This window comes from Otolemur garnettii, unplaced genomic scaffold (genome assembly GCF_000181295.1).
Source record: "Otolemur garnettii isolate 467f Iridium unplaced genomic scaffold, OtoGar3 scaffold00010, whole genome shotgun sequence".
NCBI lineage: Eukaryota > Metazoa > Chordata > Mammalia > Primates > Galagidae > Otolemur > Otolemur garnettii.
The window spans coordinates 2,145,798-2,169,826 of record NW_003852405.1 but is presented as its reverse complement, the minus strand read 5'-3'; the positions used below and the strand labels follow the sequence as shown (position 1 = coordinate 2,169,826).

The 24,029-nt window shown below is 45.2% G+C and overlaps 2 protein-coding genes across 5 annotated transcripts in view; both read right to left on the bottom strand.

Moving 5' to 3' along the window:
* Positions 1-3,988, bottom strand: part of MYBPHL (myosin binding protein H like) — a 33,211-nt gene extending 29,223 nt beyond the window's left edge. For both annotated transcript variants that reach the window (XM_003784073.1, XM_003784074.1), the window contains exon 1: positions 3,794-3,988. In XM_003784073.1, the coding sequence (XP_003784121.1) occupies positions 3,794-3,938 (145 nt within the window). In that variant the 5' untranslated portion in view covers positions 3,939-3,988. The remainder of the gene's footprint in view (positions 1-3,793) is intronic.
* A 6,930-nt stretch (positions 3,989-10,918) lies between these two features.
* Positions 10,919-24,029, bottom strand: part of SORT1 (sortilin 1) — a 78,148-nt gene continuing 65,037 nt past the window's right edge. For 2 of the 3 annotated variants that reach the window (XM_003784070.3, XM_003784071.3), the window contains exons 12-20: positions 22,014-22,116; positions 21,192-21,360; positions 20,456-20,646; positions 17,710-17,899; positions 14,722-14,838; positions 13,525-13,633; positions 11,758-11,864; positions 11,358-11,481; positions 10,919-11,158 (exon numbers count right to left, since the gene is read on the bottom strand). In XM_003784070.3, the coding sequence (XP_003784118.1) occupies positions 11,144-11,158; positions 11,358-11,481; positions 11,758-11,864; positions 13,525-13,633; positions 14,722-14,838; positions 17,710-17,899; positions 20,456-20,646; positions 21,192-21,360; positions 22,014-22,116 (1,125 nt within the window). In that variant the 3' untranslated portion in view covers positions 10,919-11,143. Of the gene's footprint in view, positions 11,159-11,357; positions 11,482-11,757; positions 11,865-12,668; positions 12,768-13,524; positions 13,634-14,721; positions 14,839-17,709; positions 17,900-20,455; positions 20,647-21,191; positions 21,361-22,013; positions 22,117-24,029 lie in introns of all 3 variants that reach the window. The other variant, XM_023509875.1, reaches the window with a different exon arrangement.

The window sequence follows — 24,029 nt, the reverse complement described above, 5'->3', positions numbered from 1 at the left end:
CCCCCCCATTTTTAATAGAGATGGGGTCTCACTCTTGCTGCTCTGAACTCCTGAGCTCAAGCAATCCACCCACCTCGGCCTCCCAGAATGTTGGAATTATAGGAGTGAGCCACCTCGCCAAGCCCACCGATTTTGCCTTGTCATTGAGGCCTGCAATGAATATTCTTTTTTTTTTTTTTAATTGAGACAGAGTCTTACTTTATCATCCTTGGTAGAATGCCGTGGCGTCATAGCTCATAGCAACCTCAAACTCTTGGGCTCAAACAATTCTCTTGCCTCAGCTTCCCTAGTAGCTAGGACTACAGGCATCCACCTTGACACCTGGCTGTTTTTATTGTTGTTGTTTATTTGTTTGTTTAGCAGGCTGAGGCCAGGTTCGAACCCACCATCCCCAGAGCATGTGGCTGGCGACCTCACCACTGAGCTACAGGCACTCAGCCATTCAACGAATATTCTATTGGCAATGGGGAGCTTTCATGCTTCCTACCCCACACTTTCTATCCCTGTCCCTGCATTGTTGCTGACATAGGATTTATCACCATCTGACATAGTGCATATTTTACTCGTTTATTTATTCATTGGCTATCTCTCTCCACTAGAATATATAGCCTCCATGAGGGCAGTTATTTTTCGCTCATTTTGTTCATTTCTGTAACTCTGGCACCTATAATAGGCACACCATAAATATTTGTAGGAGAAGGGAGGAGGAAAGGAAGGCAAGAAGGAAGAAAGGTTTCCTCCCGGCATGAGATTTGGCTTCCCATGCCTGGAAGACTCAGATGAGTTCAGATTGAAATAAGATGCATGGCCAGTTGGAGCAATGATGCTGAAATCAGCAGATGAGCACTCTCTCCTGTTTCAGGGTCTCCCCTTCTCCATGACAGGATGCAGCCTGCTTCCCAGCCTCTCACAGTTTTGGAACTCTCTTCTGGCCCTTGTTCCTGTTATCTGGATACACTGCCTCAGTGCAATTTTGAGGATAGACATAAAATTGTTTACACCTATTCAGCCACACAGCAGGCTTGCTTGACAAAAAGCTCATGCCTGTAATCCTAGCACTCTGGGAGGATGAGGCACATGGATTGCTTGAGCTCAGGAGTTTGACACCAGCCTGAGCAAGAGCCTCTTTTTTTTTCCTTTTCTTTCTTTCCTTCCTTTCTTCCTTTCCCTTCCCTTCCCTTCTCTCCCGTCCTTCTTTCTTTCCTTCTTCCCTCCCTCCATTCCCTTCCCTTTTTCTTTCCTTCCTTCCTTCTTTTTTTTGAGACAGAGTCTCATTTTGTCACCCTTGGTAGAGTGCCATGGCGTCACAGCTCACAGCAACCTCCAACTCTTGGGCTTAAGTGATTCTGTTGCCTCATCCTCTCGAGTAGCTGGGACCACAGGTGCCCTCCACAACACTTGGCTATTTTCCGAGATGGGGTCTTGCTCTTGCTCAGGCTGGGCTCGAACCTGTGAGCACAGGCAATCTACCCACCTCAGCCTCCCAGAGTGCTAGGATTATAGGCATAAGCCACTGTGCCCAGCCCCTAAGAGCCCATTTCTAAAAAAATAAACTAGCCAAGCATTGCGGTGGGTGCATATAGTCCCAGTTACTTGGGAGGCCGAGGCAAGAGGACTGCTCAAGCCCAAGAGTTTGAGGTCGTGTGAGCTATGACACTATGACACTCTACCCACACTCTATCCAGGGCAACGAAGTGAGACACTCTGTCTAAAAAATAAAAAAGAAGGAAAGAGGGGGCGGTAGGGGGGAAGAGAGGAAGGAAGGAAGGAAATCTTTGGAGCTCTCTGAGAACTTAAGGGGACATCTAATCCAGACCCATGGAACCCCAAAAGATCTTTGGATGGGCTTCAGGGGTTCTGTGGACTTCCTGAAATTTCTGTGTATATTTTTCCTGGGGTGAGAGTCTATAGTTCTCATCAGTTTTTCCTAGGGGTCCATATCCACCAAAAGGTTAAGACGCTGATTTAGTTTAACTCCTTAATTTATAGATGAAAAAATGGAGGCCCAGAGAGATGGATTGACTTGCTGAGGGTCAAAGGACAGAGCTAGGATTTGAACTCACGTCTTATTCCAAGCAGCTAACAGATACACACACACTTTGCATAGTGTCGAGTGAGGGCCTATTGTTAGTGGCTTCTGGGGTATCACTGGGTTGAACTACTGGGTGTTGGCAGCCCTGAGGTGTGCAGCCAATAAAGCTGCTGCACACAAGCACAGATCTTCAGGCTGCCCTTTTGGGACCATGGCCAGGACCTGTCAGGCTGCACTGAGGGGAGAAGTGTGAGATAAGTGCCCTCTTCCAGGGTGCTGTGGAGACCTATAGTCAGGGAGTCAGCAGTCCTGGCTTCATTCTCCTTCTGACAGTAACTTATTCCCTGTAATTTCTTCCCAGGGAAGAAACCGGTTGTCTGCTTCAATCACCCCAGGTTAAAATGTTCATAATAACTTCTGCTACCCCTACCCCTTTTTTAATGGTACAAACTCAGCCAGCTCTCTGTCCTTGACATTGTTTCTGAAAGCCCAACCTCTTCCATCAAGATGGTAAGAAGCAGAGAGTTTCCCCTGCATGACCCTGTTCAGAGATAGAACCCTTGGCCTTCACTCCTGACTTGGTATTATATATTCACATCTTGGTTTGGCCTCTCCAAGGCGCTTGGGATCATCTCAGCAATCCCTTCAACAACCCTAGTAGATAGATGTTATTAGTCATCATTTTGTAGAGTGAAAATTGAAACTGACTAGTTCATTGACTTGTCCAAGGTCACAGAGCTGCTAGAGGCAGCAGTGGGAATTGAGCCTAGATCTCTGCCTTCAAGTCTGTTATTTCTCCTCCTACCTCTCCCCGCCCTGAGAATCCACAGTCTTCTCGTGTTTTGCCTTTGCATCCTCTGCACTTAAGACTTCAAGGTGCCATAAAGCTGAGACTTCTTCATGCAGGTAACTATCTTGAATGTTTAATGCAGTCCTGTGGTTGCCCCTGCCTGTGATTACGATTATCACACACAGGGAACAGCCTGGCTTCTGCCCTCTCCCTCTGGTTGGCTGAGCCAGGGAAGCAGGACACACACTGTGCTTGGCCCCCAGGGCCCCACAGGTGAGCATGTCAGAGGTATTAGCCCAAGAGGCCTTAGCCAGCAGTTGGAGGTGGGCAGCAGGGGAGCCTGGGCTGGAAGGGGCACCAGTCACCTCCTGGCTCCAGGATGCCTCTTTGCTGAGAGGCTCATAGGGGCCACCATGGAGGGGAAATCAAATGCTTCTCCCAGAAAGGCTCCGCTTCCACGGAGCTCAGACACTGAGGGGTCAGGACTTCCCATGGGGTAAGCACCTGTGACACGGCTGAGGGAGAGGCTGTGTCACCATGCAGCTCCACACACAGCCTCCCCATCACTATAGCTTTTGATTCCCTCCTTGTCCTATTGCAGACCGCCAGCATCTCACCTCTCACTACTTCCTGACTGGCTATTAGTATAGCAGGCCTTCCTAGTCCCTGTGACAGACATTTTTTAAAAGGTAAAAATATAAACAGATCATTTTCAGTCACTATAAAGTTCCACAAACACCATTCATGGACTTTTCATATAAAAAGCAAAGACCCAGAAGAGCCACTTGGGCAGCAAAGTCAGAATTGACCAAGGAAGGGGATGGGAGCTCCAGTGCACAATCCTCCATCCAGAGTACCAAGCCCACAAAGTTGTCTAGCTCTGCAAAACCCTGAGGTGCAGGCCGGGGTAGGGCTGCCCTTCTCAAATCCCACCACCGGCCTCCCCCTCCTCCCCACCTGCCATAGGTCACCTTCTATGGGGGGCAGGAGCTGGTGACTGGGGCAACCAGCCTCCTGTCCAGGTGGAGCTTGGGGTCGTTCAGCCTCGGGTGAGCAGGTTTCCTTCACCTTTAGCTTGGATCCTGAGGCCACCTCCGGACCTGTGGCTGCCTCCATGCTGGGCCTACCCAGAGGCTGGGCTCCAGCTGGAGATTTTCACTGCTAGTGGTGAGGGAGGGGCTGAGCACCTGCTCTCCAGGCTGGCCTCCCAGGGTCCCATCCACCGGGTTACATAACTGGGCTGGCCTTTCCCCACTCGGCTACTCCCAGAAGGGCTGAAGTAGGGGCTAGAGGAAGAGAGGGGCATGAGAGTGCAGCCCAGAATAGCCACAGCAAGGAGGGCGGAGGTGGCCCTGTTATCTGGGGAGAGAGATGACACCCCTCATGGCACTAGGGAGGGAGGGGAGAGCTTGAGCACAGACCATCCAAAAAGAACCTCTGGCTTCTGTCAGGTTTGGGTGACATCTTTGCTCCTGACCTCTAGCTCTCCCAACAGGGCAATTGGGTCTCAAATATAGCTGATTCACAAGCACACACTTGAAGGTGTGCTCTCTTTCTCCCTCTGCTCCCATGCTCAGTGGGTTGTTAATTCTTATCAGCTCCACCTTTATAGGCCCCTCCCCATGCTCCGGGGTGTGGAGCCCAGGGCAGTGGTGGGGACAGTCTCCACTTTGGCTCTAGCCCCAGCTAGCTGTGTGACTTGCAACACATCAGTCTCTCTTAAGTCTGTTTCCTCATCTGTAAAATGAAGATAACAGCGACCATAGGGTTGTTGTGAGGATTAAAGGAGGTAATCTCTGTAAAGTGCTTAGCAGTCTGTAACCGACTAAGTGCTTGATAAATGTAAGCTATTTTTAGGTCAACCCAGCACTGCTTCCCCTTGAAAGCTGTCAATGGCTCCCTTGCCAGTGAGATAAAGTGCAAATATAGGGAGGCAGCAGTGGTGGGCTCCGAGGGTCTGAGTGTGGTCTCTGGCTGTCCACTCACTTGCTAGCTTGTGACCTGGCAAATCACTTACTTGGAGCCTCAGGTCCCCAGTCTATGTGACAAGGGATAATGTCTTGAGGACACAATGATAAAAATACAGGAACGTGGCCAGCCCATAGTGGGTGCTAGTCACACAATACGTACTGAATGTCCTACACAATTTCCAGGCTCACCAATTATTGCCCACACATGTTGTGCACCCCATCCAAATTGTCTGGTTTCCCACCATGCTCCACTTTCTATATTGTTTGTATTTTTCCCCTCTTATTTTCAAAAAACATACTCAATTTTTAGAGATTTTTTAAAGTCATAGCAAAGTTGAATGGAAATTACAGTTTCCACAGACCCCCTCTGCTACCTCTGTATTTTTTTCATGTAAAAAAAGAGTGAGGTTGAATGAATAGACTCTTTACACATTTTTGTTCTCAATTTGGGGGCAGTCAATAAGATCCTAGGAGCTTGTGTTATTATCTTGGGGTGACAAACTCCCAGCTTCTTTGCAACTAGCATAGGGGCTGAGGTCCAGGACAACCTGGGCTCAGTAATCTGTTTACCAGGGAATAGTATGGCCAAAGAGGTGACTTCAAAGTCTGGTGTCTGGGGCTGGTTTGGTTGGTAAAAGGCTAGACTTGTACCTCGGCAGAATCAGTTTAAAGTTCTTTCTGAACTATTTCTCTCGCCTGACCTAGCCAAGGCCCCTATGAGCATGGACAGTCTCCCCCCTTTTAACCCATATTTTGGTGAGTAATTAGACCTAGGCTTTCAGTCTTAGTTTGTTAAAAAGAAAGTATAAAGAATCAAATTTACAATGCAGATTCCTAGGGTCTGCCCATCAGAATGTCTAATTCAGTAACTCTGGGGTGGGATTCTGCACTTTCAAAAGCAACCTAGAGATTCTGGTGCAGGAAGTCTTAGAGTACTGATAGGATTCCCTAAAATAAAACAACTACCTTAGATAATGTCCTAGGGTCAAAACCCTCCCACCAGATGGTGGCCTCAAGAACCAGGGCTCTGCCCTGTCATCTTCAGACGAACTCCCCAAATGGTAAATGGAAACATCACCTAGGAAGGCAGGTAGGCAGGAACCTCCCCCAAAGGAAACACTTGAGAAGAGAGGGAAGCTGCAGCTCTCCAAAGGTCCTTAGATGAAAGGATGAGGAAGGATCACGAGTTAAGAGCGGCAGCAGAAACACGAGGTGCTGAGGCAGAGTTACCAAAGACAAAATCACTGCTGCTGTCAATGACTGCCAAACCCGCTACAAGGAACATAGGATTCAGGAGAGCAATTATATGTTGCTGTGTCCAAAAGGAAGAATATAGCAACTGAAACCTGAGGTGGTGTGTGGGGTGGGTCTGCTAGACTGTGGGGTAAGAACAAGAAAGCTGGTCTTACAAACACCTGCAGAACGTAGATCTGTATGAGCACAAAGAACAAGCAACTGAAGAAGAAGCTGATTAGATAACTTACGGGGAAAATTTCATTTCTTTCTTTTTTTAATTTCACTTTTTTCTCAGTCATTTTCCCCATAGATTACCTAATACCTTCTCATGCTATAAACGTACCGTCCTGGCTCCTTAATTGGTCTAGTCTCTGCTTGCTGGAGTTTGATTTTTGAAGCTAGGAAACCGCAAAGACTATCATCTTAACAAATTATAGCTTAGTCATCTCAATAGGTCAGGTAACAAAGTCCAGTCTGTTTTATTTCTAACCCAAATATTTCAAATATACAGAAAAGTACCAATACAAAGTTAAACACATCCAGATTTATTTACACAATGCTAAAGAAATTTGAATTCTATTTTCATTTTGTGGAATTTTATTATGGAGTCTGACTTTGTTGTGTTAACTGACATGGATCATTGAAACTTGATTATCCCACCTCACATGCAATTTTCTGTCCCATGGGAACAGAAAACTTGGGTTTTTAGAGCACATGCAGTAAAGATTTTAATACTGCTTTACACTCTCATAGGAAGGCAGCTGTCCCACAGCTTGGGGAGGGACCACATGCTCAGAAAGGGAACAAGAGACAAGAGAGGGTTGAACAACAGGCACGTGGGGACCCTGAGCATTTCTGTGCACGAGGATTAAGGAGGGGACGACCAAAACCCTTTTCCCCGGAGTTCCAAACACAGGAGGAGGGCAGAGTCATCAGGGAATGTGAAGTCACCTCACCACAACCGAGGGCATGCGGAGGATGAGATGTTAAAAGATTTAGGGCATCTCAATAAGTCATTAAAATGTACACTATACAGTTTATACATGTATATATGTACACACACATATATATATAAAGGTACAGGTTAGTTTAGGTTATTCCTTATAAACAAGTATACTTAAGAATGCACTGGTATGAAAAAACACATACAGCAGTTGTTGGAGACAATTTCAAATTAATGTTGTGACTCTTACTATTATAATGCAACATAACCAAGAAGTCAAAACACTCCTGCTCTTTCAATTATCCTCCATGAGGACAAAGCCTGGGCTCTGCTAGGTCAGGATGGTGATCTCAGAGCTGCCTGAGCTGGACAAATTGGTGGCAGATGAAACAGAAAGTCTGGCACCTGCTGACTCTGCCCCCCCCCCCGTCACCCTATCACATGACAAGTCTTAAACTTTGGTTTTGTTCACAGGATATTTAAGTGCATGTTCATTTTTTCTGCTTGAGGAAAGGTGGCAGCTAAGTTGAAAAGCTGAATCCCTTCTTATTTTAGCAGTTCCAAGTATCTTGGCTTAATATGGGGTAGAAGGGTTTATGCTGACAAGGAGTAGGATGAGCTCTAGGCCACTGCGTGCGGGGACAGGGCTCTCCAGAGCTTCCTAAAAGGAAAGAGACCCTTTCTACCTGGATGGTTTGCCTGGAAACTAAACAAATGACTGAACTTAGGTCAGTGCAGTCACCCTGGGGTAGGGATAGACGTCCCTGGCTCCTCTCTGTAACCTGGTACCATGACAAAGGCCAGGGAAGAACTAAAGTTTACAGCAAGGGTTTGGCTAGAGCTGCAGGTGGCCAGTATATTATAATCTGTTGGGGAAGAAAGGCCAATTGGGCATGCAGAGGCCCAGCGGCCAGCCTAAGAGTAGAGAGACTGACTCTGTATACTAGACAGCCGACTCAGAGGCAGAGGCTGAGGTCTAAGTTTGAGTTATATTTAATCTTTGGAATCTCCTGAGCCCACCCTAGACTATCGCAACTCTTCGAAGGCTTTTATTCGTCTAAATAGTGTTTCTAATCAATTAATAGTCTCAGTGTATCCATCACTGGTTTCTGGTCTCACTAAAAACCTAAAGCCCCCTTGGGTCCATAGCAGGAAGGGTGAGTTCTCCACCTGGATTTAAGAGCTTTGGACTTTCTGATATGTCCAACCTATCTTATAATGCTAAATTCCATTGCTGAAACCTCCAGAATAATGTTTTCTGTTACACAATAATATACTATGTTTTACCTTCAAAGTTAATGCTCCTAACACAAGCAGGATAAAATAGAAATATATATATATATTTTAAGGAGCTCTAGTGGATTGGGACTGTCTTACTCTCTGGCTGAGGGTGTACATCTGAGAGCGAGCAGTAATAAAGGAAGCTAACTAGCCAACAAAGGGAATGAGGCAGACTCACTGGCCGTCCTCAGACCAACCAAACTGGCCAGCCACGGGTGAAATCCAGGAGGTGAAGAGGGAGACCTGCAATGGAGATTCTACTTCTGCACTCTTGAACGCAACTGCAGAATAATTACCATTATTTGTATTTTCAGCCATGAAAAATAGGAGAATAGAATTTTCTGTTTACCAAGATGGCAAAAAGATGCTAAATACCCCTCTGAGAGAAAGGAATAGGAAGTCATCTACAAGAACGCAGCCCTGCCCTGAATCGTCAGTGCTGGCATGCAGAAAGATTTTCAGGATTCTGAAGACAACTCACCAGCACTGCTCATACCACCCACAGAGACCCTGGACAACTTACTCTATTTTGGTTCCTCAGCTCCATCACAAGAAAGCTGTGAGGTTTAAACGACATGGTATAAACGACATGATAATGCTAGTGAAAGTGCTCTGAGAAGGTTCAACAGAAATCTCAGATATTACTGTAAGCAAAAAGCCCTAATTTTATATATTTAGAGCACAGTATTAACTTTCCTGCCTCGAAACTAAGAGGATTACCATGTATTAGTCTATCTACCCACAGATGCTGGGAGAAAAGGTGTATGGTGTAAATGGGTCTTTTCTGGGCACCAAATTCACTGAGGGCAGGACAATGGCTGACACTTTCTGAAAGACTAGTGCACTCTGGCTCTAACAAATAAATATTCATTCTCTTCACCAAAGCTGCCCTAACTTCATTTTCTAACTGAAGCCTCCTGACTCACTCAATGTTACTGCAGTTTCAGTATCTCTCAAATTCTCCACCCACTGCCTCCTCCACTTTCCATGCTGCTGTTAATCCATTCTGGGGAGGAAAGAAGTTAGCCATCTGCTCACATTCTGACAAAAGTTAATTTGGCACATTTGCTTTTTATTGGCTTTCTAGCCACAAAATAAACTAGCAGCAGAATGGCAAATGGCATCTACTAAAGAGTGTTGCAATCATAATCATTGGGATTTCAATGACAGCACAGTAGTACATAAAGACCAACAGTTTACCATATTATATTCCTGTGTAGCAAATTTTTAAGCTATATTAAAACTAATTATTGCAGGCCAGGCACAGTGGCTCACACCTGTAATTCTAGCACTTTGGGAGACTGAGGTGGGAGGATTGCTTGACCTCAGGAGTTTGAGACCAGCTTGGGCAACAGGGAACCCCATCTCTACAAGCAAACAAACAAACAAACAAACAAACCCCCCTTCCCAAATCCCAACAACTTAGCCAGGCATGATGGCATATGCCTGTAGTCTCAGCTATTTGGGAGGCTAAGGCAGGAGGATCACCTGAGCTCAGGAGTTTGGGATTATAGCAAGATATGATGACACCACTGCACTGTAGCCCTGGCAACAGAGTGAGACCCTGTCTCAAAACAAAACCAAAACTCATTGCAGCTTTCCATCACAATATGTCCACCCCAAAATCCATCCTACCACATTCTATAGTTTTTTAATTTGGAAAAATCTCAAATGGGAAACCTCCTTAATTCAAAATATGAACTTAAATATATCAGAGAAAGCATCATCTAGACTGCAAGTGTGTTTTCAATTGGTTTAGCCAAAATTTTCAGGCCAACAAATGATGCAGTAAAGGTGAGAAATATGGGTAGGAAGGCCAGCCTGGTAATAAAATTCTGATTTAAAAAAAAGTCTATACATCTGAAACCATTTCTAGTCGTGGCTCCATGTACAGCAACCTAGGAGGAAGCAGATGAGCAGCCACTGCAGCTGTTCACCAGCCAGCCCCCAATCAGGTTGACAGGGGGATGGAAGACGTTGGGGCCACACCTCGCACTCAACAGTCAACTTTGGGGAAGGGATCGCTCAGCCTGGGCAGACTTCCAGCCAACCCTGTACCCTGTCCTTGAGCAAGTCCATTGGCACACACACAAAGCACAGCTTGAACGATCTCAGAAGCAGCAAGGATTTCTTCTTTAATAGGTGCTAAATCTAGTCAATTCTCTGCTTCTCCCTTCTTCCTGCCCCAAGTTAAAAATATTGCCCTGTAAGTTTTCCTGATTTAGTGTGTTGGAAGCACATGGTTAAGTTAGTTGCCAAAGGGCAATTAACAAAGGTATTGCCTAATTAAACAGGGGAAAAGAAAAATTACTGTGGTCTGTGGTCCCTTGGGGAAGAAAAAAAGGAAGCAGGATCTCTGCGAGGAGCTGGTATGCAATGTTCTTGGAGTAGGGCTGTCCCCAGATGGAGAAAAGCTGTTCAGGCTGTGCCAGCCGCTGCAGCCTCTGTTTCATCTCTGCAGTGGCTTCGTGTGGCCAGCAGAGCCCAGGGACAGCACCAAGTGCACTGTGAGAGCTGATGGCTGGAGGTGGCAGATGCCCTGGGGTGGGCGCCGTGCACAACAAGGGTGGGTTAGTGAGCCGGTCCCTTTTAATTACATTTCATTTCCCTTAAAAAACAGAAACAACCCCTCCAACCCACACTTTGCAAAAAGACAGAACTTTAAGTAAAAGGTTAAAGAATTTAAGTTTTTCCTCCTTTTTTCAGAGCCAATTGTAAAAAGTGCTGAGGGTTCCCCACCCCCCTGCACTTCTTTAGTGTAGGTCCTTTTGGCTTTGACGGAAGCAGCAGGACAGAGCTGGGTCCCTCACAACGACGGGAGTTGGGCCACAGGGAGCGTGAGAGGTACTGTGGTCCTACCATCCGTGCTGGGTCCCAGCTCTTTGGAAGAGCTATTCAAGGAGGTCCTGAAAAAAAAAAGACACACACCATGTTACTGATGAACTACAAAATTCCTATTTTGAAAGCAAGCACCCAGCTCTTGGGCTTAACAAATCTTAGAGTTAGTAAGTTGCCTTTAACTCAATTGTACCTTGATCATAAATAAGAGAACACAGACTTTTTTTTGTATTTTTGGACTACCCCTCAAGAAGAAAACAGTCTCACCTCATCTGAGTCGTCATGATAACCACTTTTATTGGAGTGAGAGGCTGTGTCCAAAACATCCACGCCGTCCACGCCATTGGCCTCTGCGTGCTGCTGCAGCACGGAGTACCGGTGCACCAGAAACCTGTGAACAGACGCTGCGTCAGCCTCCATGCACAGGGCTGCGTTTCTGCAAGACTGTGGGCTGTCCCAGTTTCACACACTCACAGTACCAGTCACAGGAAGCACAGCCCACGGTCAGCTGACACATGAAAAATGTTAAGACATGAGATCTGGGCCTGATTTTTCAAGACCATCATTTCAAGTATCTAGATTTTGCCAAGGGCAGACTCAACCATATGGCTTTGGCTGGCTTTCTGTTTTGAATTCAGTATCTTTGATTTAATTCCACATTCCTTACCTTCCCCCACAGACATATTTCTTCACAATGAGCACTCCTGCTACGACTGTGACCAGCATCAATCCCACGATGGCCAGGATAATGGGAACAGAATTTGACTTGGAATTCTTGATAAATTGAAACATAAACAAAAGCTCTTAGGCATGCACATTCTAGGACTGCATTCAAAGCAGCCACATAAGCCCCTCAGTTCTTTGTGCATGATCTGCAGCCCCAAAGCACTTAATGAGGGTACTTTTCCAACTCCCCAAGATGAACCACCTCAATGTTACCAGGAAGATAGCACAGCTGGTAGAGGGTAATCTGAGCTCCCACTGCCTTGAAGCGGCAAACTCAGTGGCTTCACTGTCAGTTACACTGGAAGCCTTGGCAACTGACTAGATGGAATATGGTGACTGCCACTATTTCCCATTACCACTCTTTACAGGGCTTGCAGCTGAAGGGTGGCGCAGGAAAGGGAGACTGTGACAATGGCTTAATGACTACAACAGGGCATTGTCTGGGAAGAAGCTGTGGCACTGCTATACCAAGCAGGCCATGGTATGACACCAAGATTTACTCTTTTTTTTTTTTTTTTTTTGTGAGACAGTCTCACTATGTTGCCCTGGGTAGAGTGCCGTGGCATCACAGCTCACAGCAACCTCAAACTCTTGGGCTTAAGCAATTCTCTTACCTCAACCTCCCAAGTAGCTGAGACTACAGGCGCCCGCCACAATACCTGGCTATTTTTTTGTTGTAGTTGCCACTGTTGTTTGGCAGGCTTGGGCTGGGTTCCAACCTGCCAGCCTTGGTGTATGTGGCTGGTGCCATAACCACTGTGCTATGGGCACCAAGCCCAAGATTTATTTTTAAAGTTAGCTTTGGGTATGTTTTTACAAATAAGCCTCATCAGATCATTGTATGTGACCTACCTGCTTCTGGGTGGGAGATAGGGAGTGTGTGTTTTCAATGTGTCCGAGAGGAGGCGGAGCTGGATTCTGGGACAAGCTGTGTCCCTGTGGGCGGGAGTCCTGTGCAATCACACACACAAACACTCTGAGGACAGCCACCAGGAGTCCAGGGCAGGGGTGTAGAGGAGGAACATGCCCCCTTACAAATACACACGCCCACACACTCTTCTCCCACTGCTTTCTCACTCCTGCCCCTTGTCAGTCCCACATCCTGTAGAACAGCAGAGAGGAGGACTGCAAATTGTCCAGTGCCACCTGCTGGGTTACAGGTTAGGAAAGAGGGGCCCACAACTTATCGCCCCAAGTTATGCTGCTGAGCCAGTGCTTCGTTATTGAGAGGTTTCCTCTTTGCCCTATCTCCAAATCCCAACTAGATAGATCAGCACTATAGACATGTAAACATCACTTGATTACGGTAATTCAGTTTCTCCTTCATTTACCCCACTACCATCCAGTGCTCTTCTCACCCTGTATGGCATTCAAGTCACGGCCTTTATTGACATCCTTCTTGGGTCTTTTTTCAAATGGCTCTAAGCCCAGAAATTCCCACAACTCTTTGTTTCTAAGACTTCTACAACTTTACAGAATACTATCGCCCACCCCCAACAACAACTAAAAGGTTTCAGTAGGATGAGCTTATCACTGGTTTATGTGACCCATCCTTCTTCCCATCAGTTTCCTGTGTCAAGGGAAGCCTGATGCAGGTAGTTGGGCCACTTTGTATCAGTTACCAAATTCTTGATGCTATAACTTTGATTTTTTCCTGGCAGAACACAAAGTCTCACTTGGACCAAAAACTACATCTATTTTAACATACCTGCTTTTCTGAACTCAAAAAGTTGCTTCTGCATTTCTTTTTCAAGTCTTTTACTTCTCGAACTGGATTCACCCCACCTTGGCATTTGTCTCCTGGAATTTTCCGGTACCTGAAAGGCAGAGAAGATTTGTTAACAGAATATAAGGATGCGTTCCTGGGTTCTATTTCCTGGAAACAAGATTTGAAAAGCTGCAAAAATGCTGCTCATCTTTACATCATTTTTCAGGCCTGGGGGGAAGTCCATTTGGGAGTACTCTGTATAGCTTCAGGCCTTAAGCCCACTGAGCATCTCTGGCCCCCTGTTGGGGACATTCCTGTCCTTTCTCCCTCAGAAAGAACTATACCCCAGGAAAAGTTCATTAACAAGTGGTACAAAAATGGGAGGGGAGAGGTTCGGGGCCTGTAGCTCAGTGAGTAGGGCACTGACCACATACACCAAAGCTGGTGGGTTCAAGCCCAGCTCAGGCCTGCTAAACAACGACAACTGCAACCAAGAAAAAAAAAATAGCCAGGCATTGAAGTGGGCGCCTGTAGTCCCAGCTACTTGGGAGGCTGAGGCAAGAGAATCGCTTAAGCCTAGGAGTTTGAGGTTGCTGTGAGCTGTGACGCCACAGAACTCTACCAAGGGTGACACAGTGAGACTCTGTCTCAAAAACAACAACAACAACAACAACAACAAAAACAGAGGGGAGAATTATAATTTATTAATATAAAAAATCCAGTTCCTCAGTTATACTAGTACCTATAGCCACATGTGACTAGTTGCTACCACCTTAGACATGGCAGCTCATAGAATATTTTCATCGCCACACAAAGTTCTATCAGATGGTGCTTTTCAAGAGCACAATACATTGAGACAGTAAACTCATCCTGTCCCCAGAATGGCTTAAGTGGTGCCAGATGATGGAGGTACGGACATTGATGGCAAATGGGACTGCTTTTCTCTGCCTGTGGGGAGTCTGTGGAAGGCAGGACCTGGCTGAGCTTGCTCCTGGCCCTCTGCCTTGTGGTGTCAGAGGGGTTGAGGTCCTCTGATATGGCAAACACCCTTGCCTGTGGCTATGCCTTTTTGCGGGGAGGGCATCCCACCAGAAAAAGAACACTCTAAAATATTGCTTATGTCTCTGGAGAGAAGCAGCTTTCACTCTGAGCAATGACGATTCCTCTGTTGCAATACAGGAGAAGAAACCATCTCACCCGCTTGTTGTCAGGTGCTCTTCTCTTCCAAACAGACAAAACTCCAGGTCGTGGCCCTTCAGCTCTGGCTGTTCCACACACTTGGATTCATTTTCTGGGCGGTAGTAGCCAAAGTCACTGCAAGAGTCAGCCAATAATGTACCTTACAAAGCTGCTGAAAGGCAGTGAGTGACTAGCAACACAGGCTTTATGTGGGGCAGCCGATGGCTAATATTCCAGTCTTGGATTGCTAGAAAGCTGCTCAGGAAGGGCTGCGGCAACGCTGAAGAAACAGACGTGGAGAGGGCATTATTGGGGGCAGGGGGAGCCTGTGGGTCAGGCCTGGTGGACTTAGGACTAGCTAGAGTCTGAGGCTGTGCCCTGCACACAGCTCAGGTACAGGGAGGTGGGGACCCACACCACTGAGACGAAGAGGCCACAGTAACAGCAGCAGCAACAGCTCTAAACTCAGGGACACCTGGCAGTTCTTTCCTTTCCCTCCAAATACCATTATCATGCTGCCTTATGATACATATCAAACTTTTCTTTCTTCCCTTTTTGGTTCTTAGACTTTCCTTGCCCCCAAGGTGAATGCGATTTCCTAGCTTCCACTCTGTCTTCTGCCTCCATAGTACTAACTCGATATGCTTCTTTCTGTTTTCTCCAAAGAAACAACATACTGGCCTTTCTCCACAGTGGCTTCCACAGGAGCATCCTTGGTCCCACCCACCTTGCCTCGGATCTTGCTTCATTGACAGTATGACAGGGACAACTGATCTCTTCCCCTCAGCTAGTGTCTTTTTAGCCTGCATATCTCTGCCCTAGAAATTACTTCCTTGACCCTCCTTTCCCTTATTAGGAAAATTTCTCAAGAGTATTTTTTATGGGTCCTTTTTTACTCACTTATCTTTTTCTTCCATGTATATGCATTTTGGCTTCAAGCCCCCGTCCCCCATCTTGAAAATGAATGTCTGAGCCCTCCAGCCCCCACCCCAAGGCTCACTAGTCATCAAACCCAGTGGAGCGCTCTCTGGGTGCATTCCCCTTGACCACATGATCTGTGGCATCTGATACACCCTGTGCCCCTGCACACCCTCGCACTGGCAAAGCTGTACTTACCTGTTTCTCTGGCTACTTGCTTTTCTATTTTTTTTTTTTTCAGTCTTTGGCCAGTGCTGGATTTGAACCCGCCACCTCTGGCATATGGGGCTGGTGCCCTACTCCTTTGAGCCACAGGCGCCGCCCGCTACTTGCTCTTCTTTCTTGCTATAATTCATTCTCTTACTTTCTGTGTGTCTGCTCTCCCTCAGTCACCTCAACTACCTGTGGTTGCAAGTATCTCTGGGCACATGTAGTACCATCTACATATGCTGATGGAACCTCAACAAATGACCAAAACCTATCATGCTTTCTCCTCTGTGCCAGGCCCTCCTTACTATTTCTACACCTTTGTCCAGGGCACTGCCATCCTTCCCACCATCTCAGTGGAGAATTTAGCCTGGACATCCTCTATCTGGCCTCCATTTACTTCCTCATCCTGACTATTGTGACTTTCTAAAGGCCTATCTCCTAGAACACCCTTCCTCCATCATGCTGCTGGGTGTCTATGCTCACAGCAGTTCATTTGCTTTAATAACCAGCTTTCTTCCCAAATGCGTATAATCAAACCCCACCAGTTGACAGTGCTCAGCTGAAATGTCACTTCTCTGATGAGGCTTTCGTTGAGCCATCTCCTTTCTGCTCTAGATGGAATATTCTCTTCCTTCTCTAAATCCCCATGGTACCTATGACCTTCTGTTTGCAACACACTGTCCATTCTCACTTCACATCATCCTGTGCAGGGCAGGTATTCAGTGAAATTTGAGGGAACACACAGATACTGCCTGTACTTCAAGGTTTTTTCTGAGAAGTAGTTAGGGGAGAGAGTAGGAAAAACAAGGATGTGGAAGACACCAAGCCTCCAACAGCAGGGGGAAATTCAGGTGAAAATTTCTAGGAGAGTATCCTTCTCACTCATAAAGGACTCACTCCCCAATCACAGGAGGGTTTTGGTGCTGAGGTCCCAGCTACACATCCCAGCTCTGCCACTTCCCACAGACAAGCTACTCCTGACTTCTCTGTCATGAGGTTAAATGTAGATTTGCTTAGGACAGTGCCTAGTACAGATTCGGGGCTCAACAAATGTTACCTGCTATCATTACTACCATATTATTATCTAATCTAATATGTTCTCAAGGATATTGGGGAGACCTTAATGGTAGAACCTATAAAATAATTAAAGCAGAGTAAGTATTATAATAAGGGAACTAGGAGAGCCTAGATGGGGGAAAACTGTAGAAGGCTTTAGCCTGGTGATATCTGAGCTAAGGAGGAATTCACCAGTGTCAGGGGTTGCAGGGAGCACAGAAGACTTCCCAGGCAGAGGCAATGGGATGGAGCTCTGGAGAAGCAGGATACATGGAGCAGGAGCAAGGGAAAGAGCCTGCATATGTGGAGTTGAGGATGGGAGAGAGCCCCGTAGAGTTTTACAGGTTTATTAACAACCTCTAGCCCTACTGTAATACCAAGGCCATTGAATGATATTTTTCCTTGTGGAAACAGAGAAGGAAGGACCCTTGACCATGCCACATGCAGATGTGAGTCGTGCAGGGGACCCACACTGCACCAGACCTGCATTTTATTCGGGTATGTAATCTATTGTCACTGCAGTTTGAGAGAACATGACGTAGGGGATACCATCTGCTTGCCTTCTCTGTCCAGATCCTATAGGCCCCACTTTACCTCCCATACCTTTTGCAGGTAATACATTTCATAAGGTTATATTATCGATCCAATTATTAATAACTTTGGTTCCCTTTCTCTGTGCCTCAATTTCCTTAATAAGCAGTAGCAGCTGTCTACTGTTGGGGAAAAGGATTTGAGTATTTTTTAGCCCTGTAAGACAACTGTCTTTCACCTCCTCCTCCATCAGGGAAAGGGGTAACAGAGGGATCTGAAGTATGCTGATACCAGAGGAAGTCCTCCAGAGAACAGAGACAGACGGAGGGTTGCTTGGTCACAACATAGTCTCGACCGTTCTGACAGACGGATGACTTGCGTAGCCGTAGGAACTGTTCTTTATAGCCCAAAATACAGCCATCTTCATAATCCCCAGGGTCTGTGGAGTGTGCCAGCCATATGGTATAGTCCTTTTCTTCACCTAAAGGACAGACAGACTGTTCAGGAAAGTGCACAGCCCAGAACCCAACCACAGAAGGCAGCTGCCAGGCTATAGGAAGAACAAGGAGAAGGAAAGTGGGAATGTCTGACTCAACCTATTGCTTCATTTTAGAACTGCAAACAAAAAGTTACATTAGTTGGCGGCACCCATAGCTCAGTGGATACAGCGCCGGCCACATACACCAAGGCTGGTGGTTCGAACCCAGCCTGGGCCTGCTAAACAACAATGACAACTGCAACAAAAAAATAGCCGGGCACTGTGGCAGGCGCCTGTAGTCCCAGCTACATGGGAGGCTGAGGCAAGAGAATCACTTGAGCCCAAGAGTTTGAGGTTGCTGTGAGCTGTGATGCCACGGCGCTCTACTGAGGGCTACATAGTGAGACTCTGTCTCAAAAAAAAAAAAAAAAAAAAAAGGTTACGTTAGTTGAGACACAGCCTACTAGCAATTGCATTTCTTTGTGCCAAAAGAGGATTCTGTCCATTACAGCAACTATTTGAGGATTCGGAAAAACGTTTTGAAGTGGGACACTGAACAGAGAACCTCTCCATGTCCTTCTGAATGGAGAGGCTGTTGTCTGTGTGTCTTGAACACCTATGTTCTCAGTCAGCAGGAGCTGTAGGAGGGAAGCAGCCAGATGTTCTCCACTCAGGGTCAGGAAGCTCTTTGTTTAAGGATAAGACACAAATTAGCCAAGAACACAGGCTCGATTTCCCCATGTGTTTGTTTACTTCAAAGAGAAGGGAGGATGTCCTCCTAGACTTCTTGCTCTAGTTGACTGCCTCTCAAATGCAGGTTGTTGATGACGATAGTTTTTGGCTTAGTATGTTGCATCATTTACTCTTGGAAAAACGACTCAAACACTATGATCTAAGGACTGTGGATTAGGTTCTTATCCTTTGGGATATGAAGACCAGCAGAGAGCCTGTGAAACAACAGGTGCATTAACAAGTCTTTTAATAACATTAAACTTTAGGGATAACTGTAGAACTGCCTGCTGAGGGGAAAACTCATAAGCTAGCTCCTTTACAGCCTATTAATGAGTTTAGATGACAATGGTCCTCAGGTATTAAAGCATAATTAAACATCCTGTAGAAAAGAAAGGTTCAAACCAATAGCTCTGCTTCCTTAGGAGTCACTGAACTAACAGGCTGAGGAAGTGAACACATAACACAGTCTGGTAGGACTATAATTCAATTAACGTGCCTTAAAACTTTAAGTCTTCTATCGTACTATGCCAACATGTAACTACAGGTCACCTTTTCCCCCCAATTTTTTCTTTTATCCTCCATACTTAGTGTAATGGCAGCACCTTTGGCATTGAGGTATTGGTTTGCTTGTGATGCTTTAGACATACCATGCAATGAACTCTGTGAGCTCTTTTCTCAAAGTGTTTTCTGGGCCTTAACACATCTTCTAGTTTGAAGTCACAGAACTCTGAAGTGGTCAGTGTGGGCTGCATGCTTGCCCCACAGACATTCTTGAGGCTTACCTGTGACTGACATTCAAGCCAAAACTCTTTGCATGAAAACCTCCTCACTTCAACATTTTGAGAAGTGACATAATCAATTAGGTGTTCTTTGCAACACACTTTCCTCTAAAGTTTCCTTTTTATAGTTCCACTGTATTTCCCTAATCAGCGGTGAAAAGCCCTGTAATGTGACGAAATAACTTTAGGCAAACCCATGAATTCACTATTCTTACAAGCAGGAAAAACATCTAATGATAAAAGTAAGAGATATCTAACAGTGCAAAGCTATCCTGTCCTTTTATGGTAGTCCCAGCCACACGTGGCTGGTCTGAATGAGATTTGCTATAAATGTGTTAAATATACACTGAATTTGGAAGACATAGGAAAAAATACAAAATATCTCATTAATAATTTGTAATATTGTTTACACATTGAAATAAGATTTTGGATATTTTAAGATAATTCTCTTACTAAAATTTTCACCTTTCTTTTTACTTTCATAATGTAGCTGGCAGAATAAATCATTTATTTATTTTTTGAGAATGAGTTGTAGTCTGTCACCCTGGTAGAGTGCCATGGTATATTCATAGCTCACAGCAACCTCAAACTCTTGTGCTCAAGAGATCCTCTTGCCTTAGCCTCCCAAGTAGCTGGGACTACAGGAGTGCCCCCCCACGCCTGGCTAGCTTTTCTATTATTTTTAGTAGAGATGGGGTCTCCCTCTTGCTCAGGTATGTCTCAAACTCCTAGAGTTCAAGCAATCCACTTGCCTTGGCCTCCCAGAGCACTAGGATTAAAGGCATGAGCCACCACACCTGGCCTAGAATAATTTAAATTACATTATGTGGCCCTCATATTTCTCTTGGGCAGTGTGAATCCTAAGAAGGAAGCTGCTTTTCTGATACCATTACATTACTTGATTATCCACATGGAACATCCTTCAATCCCCTTTCATATACATATAAATTTGTTTATGCCAGCTAAAAGAAAAAGGAATTAAACCAAATTGATTATTTAGGAAAATGGGCTTATAAGTCTGGCAGAAAAGGTCAAAGGAGACACTCACAGTTCCTTTCAAGGATATCTTTAAAATCAATGGTGTAGGAGACCCATTGGCTGGTCAGGAGAGAGTCTGTAAAACCCCAAATGCTGATATTCATGGACCTAGCTCCAGGTTCGGAAGCTAGGCCGGTGAAATAGATGGGGTCTCTGGTGAACTTGTAGGTCCGCCAGCATTGACCTTCATCTGTGGAGAACCTGAAAGCACAGTTAAAGAAAGTTCATGACAGAGGATCAATGTGTATTAAGAATATGGGGAAAACACTTGGACAGTTTGATCCCCACGTAGACAAAAATCCCACCTGACAATTACTTTAACTTTTAATGTTTATAGTAAACAGGGTAGGGAAAAGAATTCATTCAGAGAGAGTATGAAAAGTCTTTTAAAGGAAAGAGAGGGTAGTGACCCAAGTAAGAATGAGCTTGTAAATTAATAAATTCATTATTTTATAAGGACTTGTACTTAAGAAGTCATTTCCAATCCAGAGGGCTTGAATAATTCCATAAAATTTTTGCGGAGAAAAGGAAGAATATTTTTAAGTGACAATATGGGTTAGTAAGAGGTAGTCAATGCCATTTAATCTGAGTTGCTCTAAATGTAATCCCATCTAGAACCTTCCTTATAGTTTTGTAGAATATAGAAATTGGAATCACGGTCAGTAACCTCCCCCTGATAAACTGAAGCCCATTCCCACAGTTGCCCTCTGAATAGATAGTGTGCGTGGAGCTGAACTCATGCATACTTAATCACATTGATAGGAAGGCTGCTGTGCTCAATGGCCACAATGATGCCTCCGGAATCCAGGATGGTGTAATAGTGGGGTCCGTCCAGCATCTTCGCCCAGGAGTAACCTCCATCATCTGAGATGTACACATCTGGGACCATCACTGAGATGGCATCCCCCACGCTCCCTGCAACATAATCCACCATCTCATCAGCACAGACAGGCAACGAACGAGAGGAGTTACTTATGGGAGATTAACTTTGAATTTATTCTGATTATTCCCCATCAGGCCTCTTGTAGTAAAAAGGAAGGCCACCAAAGATTTGGAAAAGGTCATGCTGCTCTCTCTGACAGGAATCTAAGAAAAACTCTAAGTATCATTACAATGCAAGAAATTCTACCAAAGGAATACAAAGGCTTTTTTAGATGTATAGATGTATAAGCCATCTATAGTGGTTTAATAGTTTTTCTTATTTGTTTGTTTTGTTGGGTTTTTTTTTTTTAGAGATGGGGTCTCTGTCACCTAGGCTGGAATGCAGTGGCATGATGATCATAGCTCACTGCAATCCACAACTCCTGGGGCTGGGGCTCAAGTGATCCTCCTGTCTCAGCCTCCTGAGTAGCTGGGACTATGTGCATGCTAAGTTGCTCAGGCTGCTCTTCAAGTCCTGGCCTCAGATATCCTCCCGCCTCAAGACTTCCAAAGGGCTGAGATTATAGGCATGAGCCACTGTGCCCAGCCTACAGTGGTTTTTCTTATAGAGCTCAAAGCCTGTAGCTAAGTCTCAGTATACTCAGCTGCTGCTCCTATTGGCAGTGTCAAGTGGGAGAGCTTCTTACCATGAGCGATGACTATGCCTACGGCATTAGGCTCTGACAGGGGGGCCATTGGAACATTTAATTTCTGGGAGATGCTGTAGGAAGCATGAATATGAAGGCTGCACTGTGAAAAGAAACCAAAACTTAGATTAAAACCAAAAGTACAATTTCTTTACTTGTCTCACAGGCCTCTTCTGACCACACTTTGAACTTAGCCCAGATCTCAGTAGGATAATCTTGTTTATAAATTATAAAATACACATTCCATAAAATTTACTATCTTAAACTATTTTTAAATGTTTAGTTTAGTAGTGTTAAATATATTCATGTTGTGCAACCAAATCACCAAAACTTTTCATCATGAGAAACTGAAACTCTTCCACCCATTAAGCAACAGCTCCCCAGGTCTTCCTCCTCCCAGCCCCTGGCAACCACCATTTTACCTTGTTTCTATAAATCTGACTGTGCTGGGCACCTCACGTAAATAGAATCACACAGTATTTGTCTTTTCGTGTTTTGCTCATCTCACCTGGCACAATGTCCTCAAGGTTCCTCCATGTTGTTCCTCCAGAATTTCCTTTGTAAGACTGAACGGTATTCTGGGCTATGTGTGTGTTTGTGTGTGTCTGTGCACACAACACACATTCTATTTACCCATTCATCTGCTGAAGGGCACTTGAGTTACTTCTATTTTTTGGCTATTGTGAATAACGTTGCTATGATTACAGGTGTGCAAATATCTTTTCGAGACCCTCCTTTCAATTCTTTTGGATATATACTCAGAAGTGGAATTGTTGGATTGGAAGATAATCCTATTTTTAATTTTTTGAGGAATTGCTATACTGTTTTCCATAGCAGCTGCACTATTTACATTCCAACCAATAGTGTACAGGATTCCGATTTTTCCACATTGTCACCAACGCATTTTAGAAAACGTATGTAAGAAGATACCTCATTGTGGCTTTAATTTGCATTTTCCTAATGATAAGTGATGTTGAGCAACTCTTTATGTGCTTGTTAGCTACCTGCTTAACATCTCTGGATAAATGTCTGTTCAAGTCCTTTGCCTAATTTTTATACAGGTTATTTATTTTATTGTTGTTGAGTTGTACACTCAGTGGGAAACTCTTAAAACTTTTTCTTTTAGAAAGAGTCTCACTTTGTTGCCTTTGGTAGAGTGCTGTGGCATCACAGCTCACAGCAACTTCCAACTCTTGGGCTTAGGTGATTCTCTTGCCTCAGCCTCCCAAGTAGCTGGGACTACAGGTGCCCGCCACAATGGCTGGCTATTTTTTTTTTTTTTTGGTTGTAGCCATCAATGTTGTTTGGTGGGTCCAGGCTGGATTCAAACTCGCCACCTTAGGTGTATGTGGCTGGCGCCTTAGCCACTTGAGCCACAGGCCTCGAGCCTCTTTTTTTTTCCTTTGAGTCTCTCTCAGTCACCCTGGTAAAGTACTGTGGGTCATAGTTCACAGCAACCTCAAAGTCTTGGGCTCAAGGGAGCCTCTTCCCTCAGCCTCCCAAGTAGCTAGGAGTACAGGCACTCGCCAAAATGCCCAGCTAACTTTTTCTATTTTTAGCAGAGACAGGGTCTTCTTGCTCTTGCTCAGGCTGGTCTCAAATATCTGAGGTCAGGTAATCCACCTGCTTTGGCCTCCCAGAGTGCCAGGATACAGACATGAGCCACCATACCTGGCTGTAAACCTTCCCCAATAAACTTTATTTCATGCTTGAAAAAAATATATAAAAATACACAATACACTAAAAATGAAATATCTAGAAAAAAAGCAAGAAAATTCCATTCACAGTAGCATTAAAAAAAAATGTAGGAGTAAATTTAAAAATTGAAGGTAAAGGCTCGGTGCCTGTGGCTCAAGTGGCTAAGGCACCAGCCACATACACCTAAGGTGGCGGGTTCAAATCCAGCCTGGGCCCGCCAAACAACAATGATGGCTGCAACCAAAAAAAAAAAAAAATAGCCGGGCGTTGTGGTGGGCGCCTGTGGTCCCAGCTACTTGGGAGGCTGAGGCAGAAGAC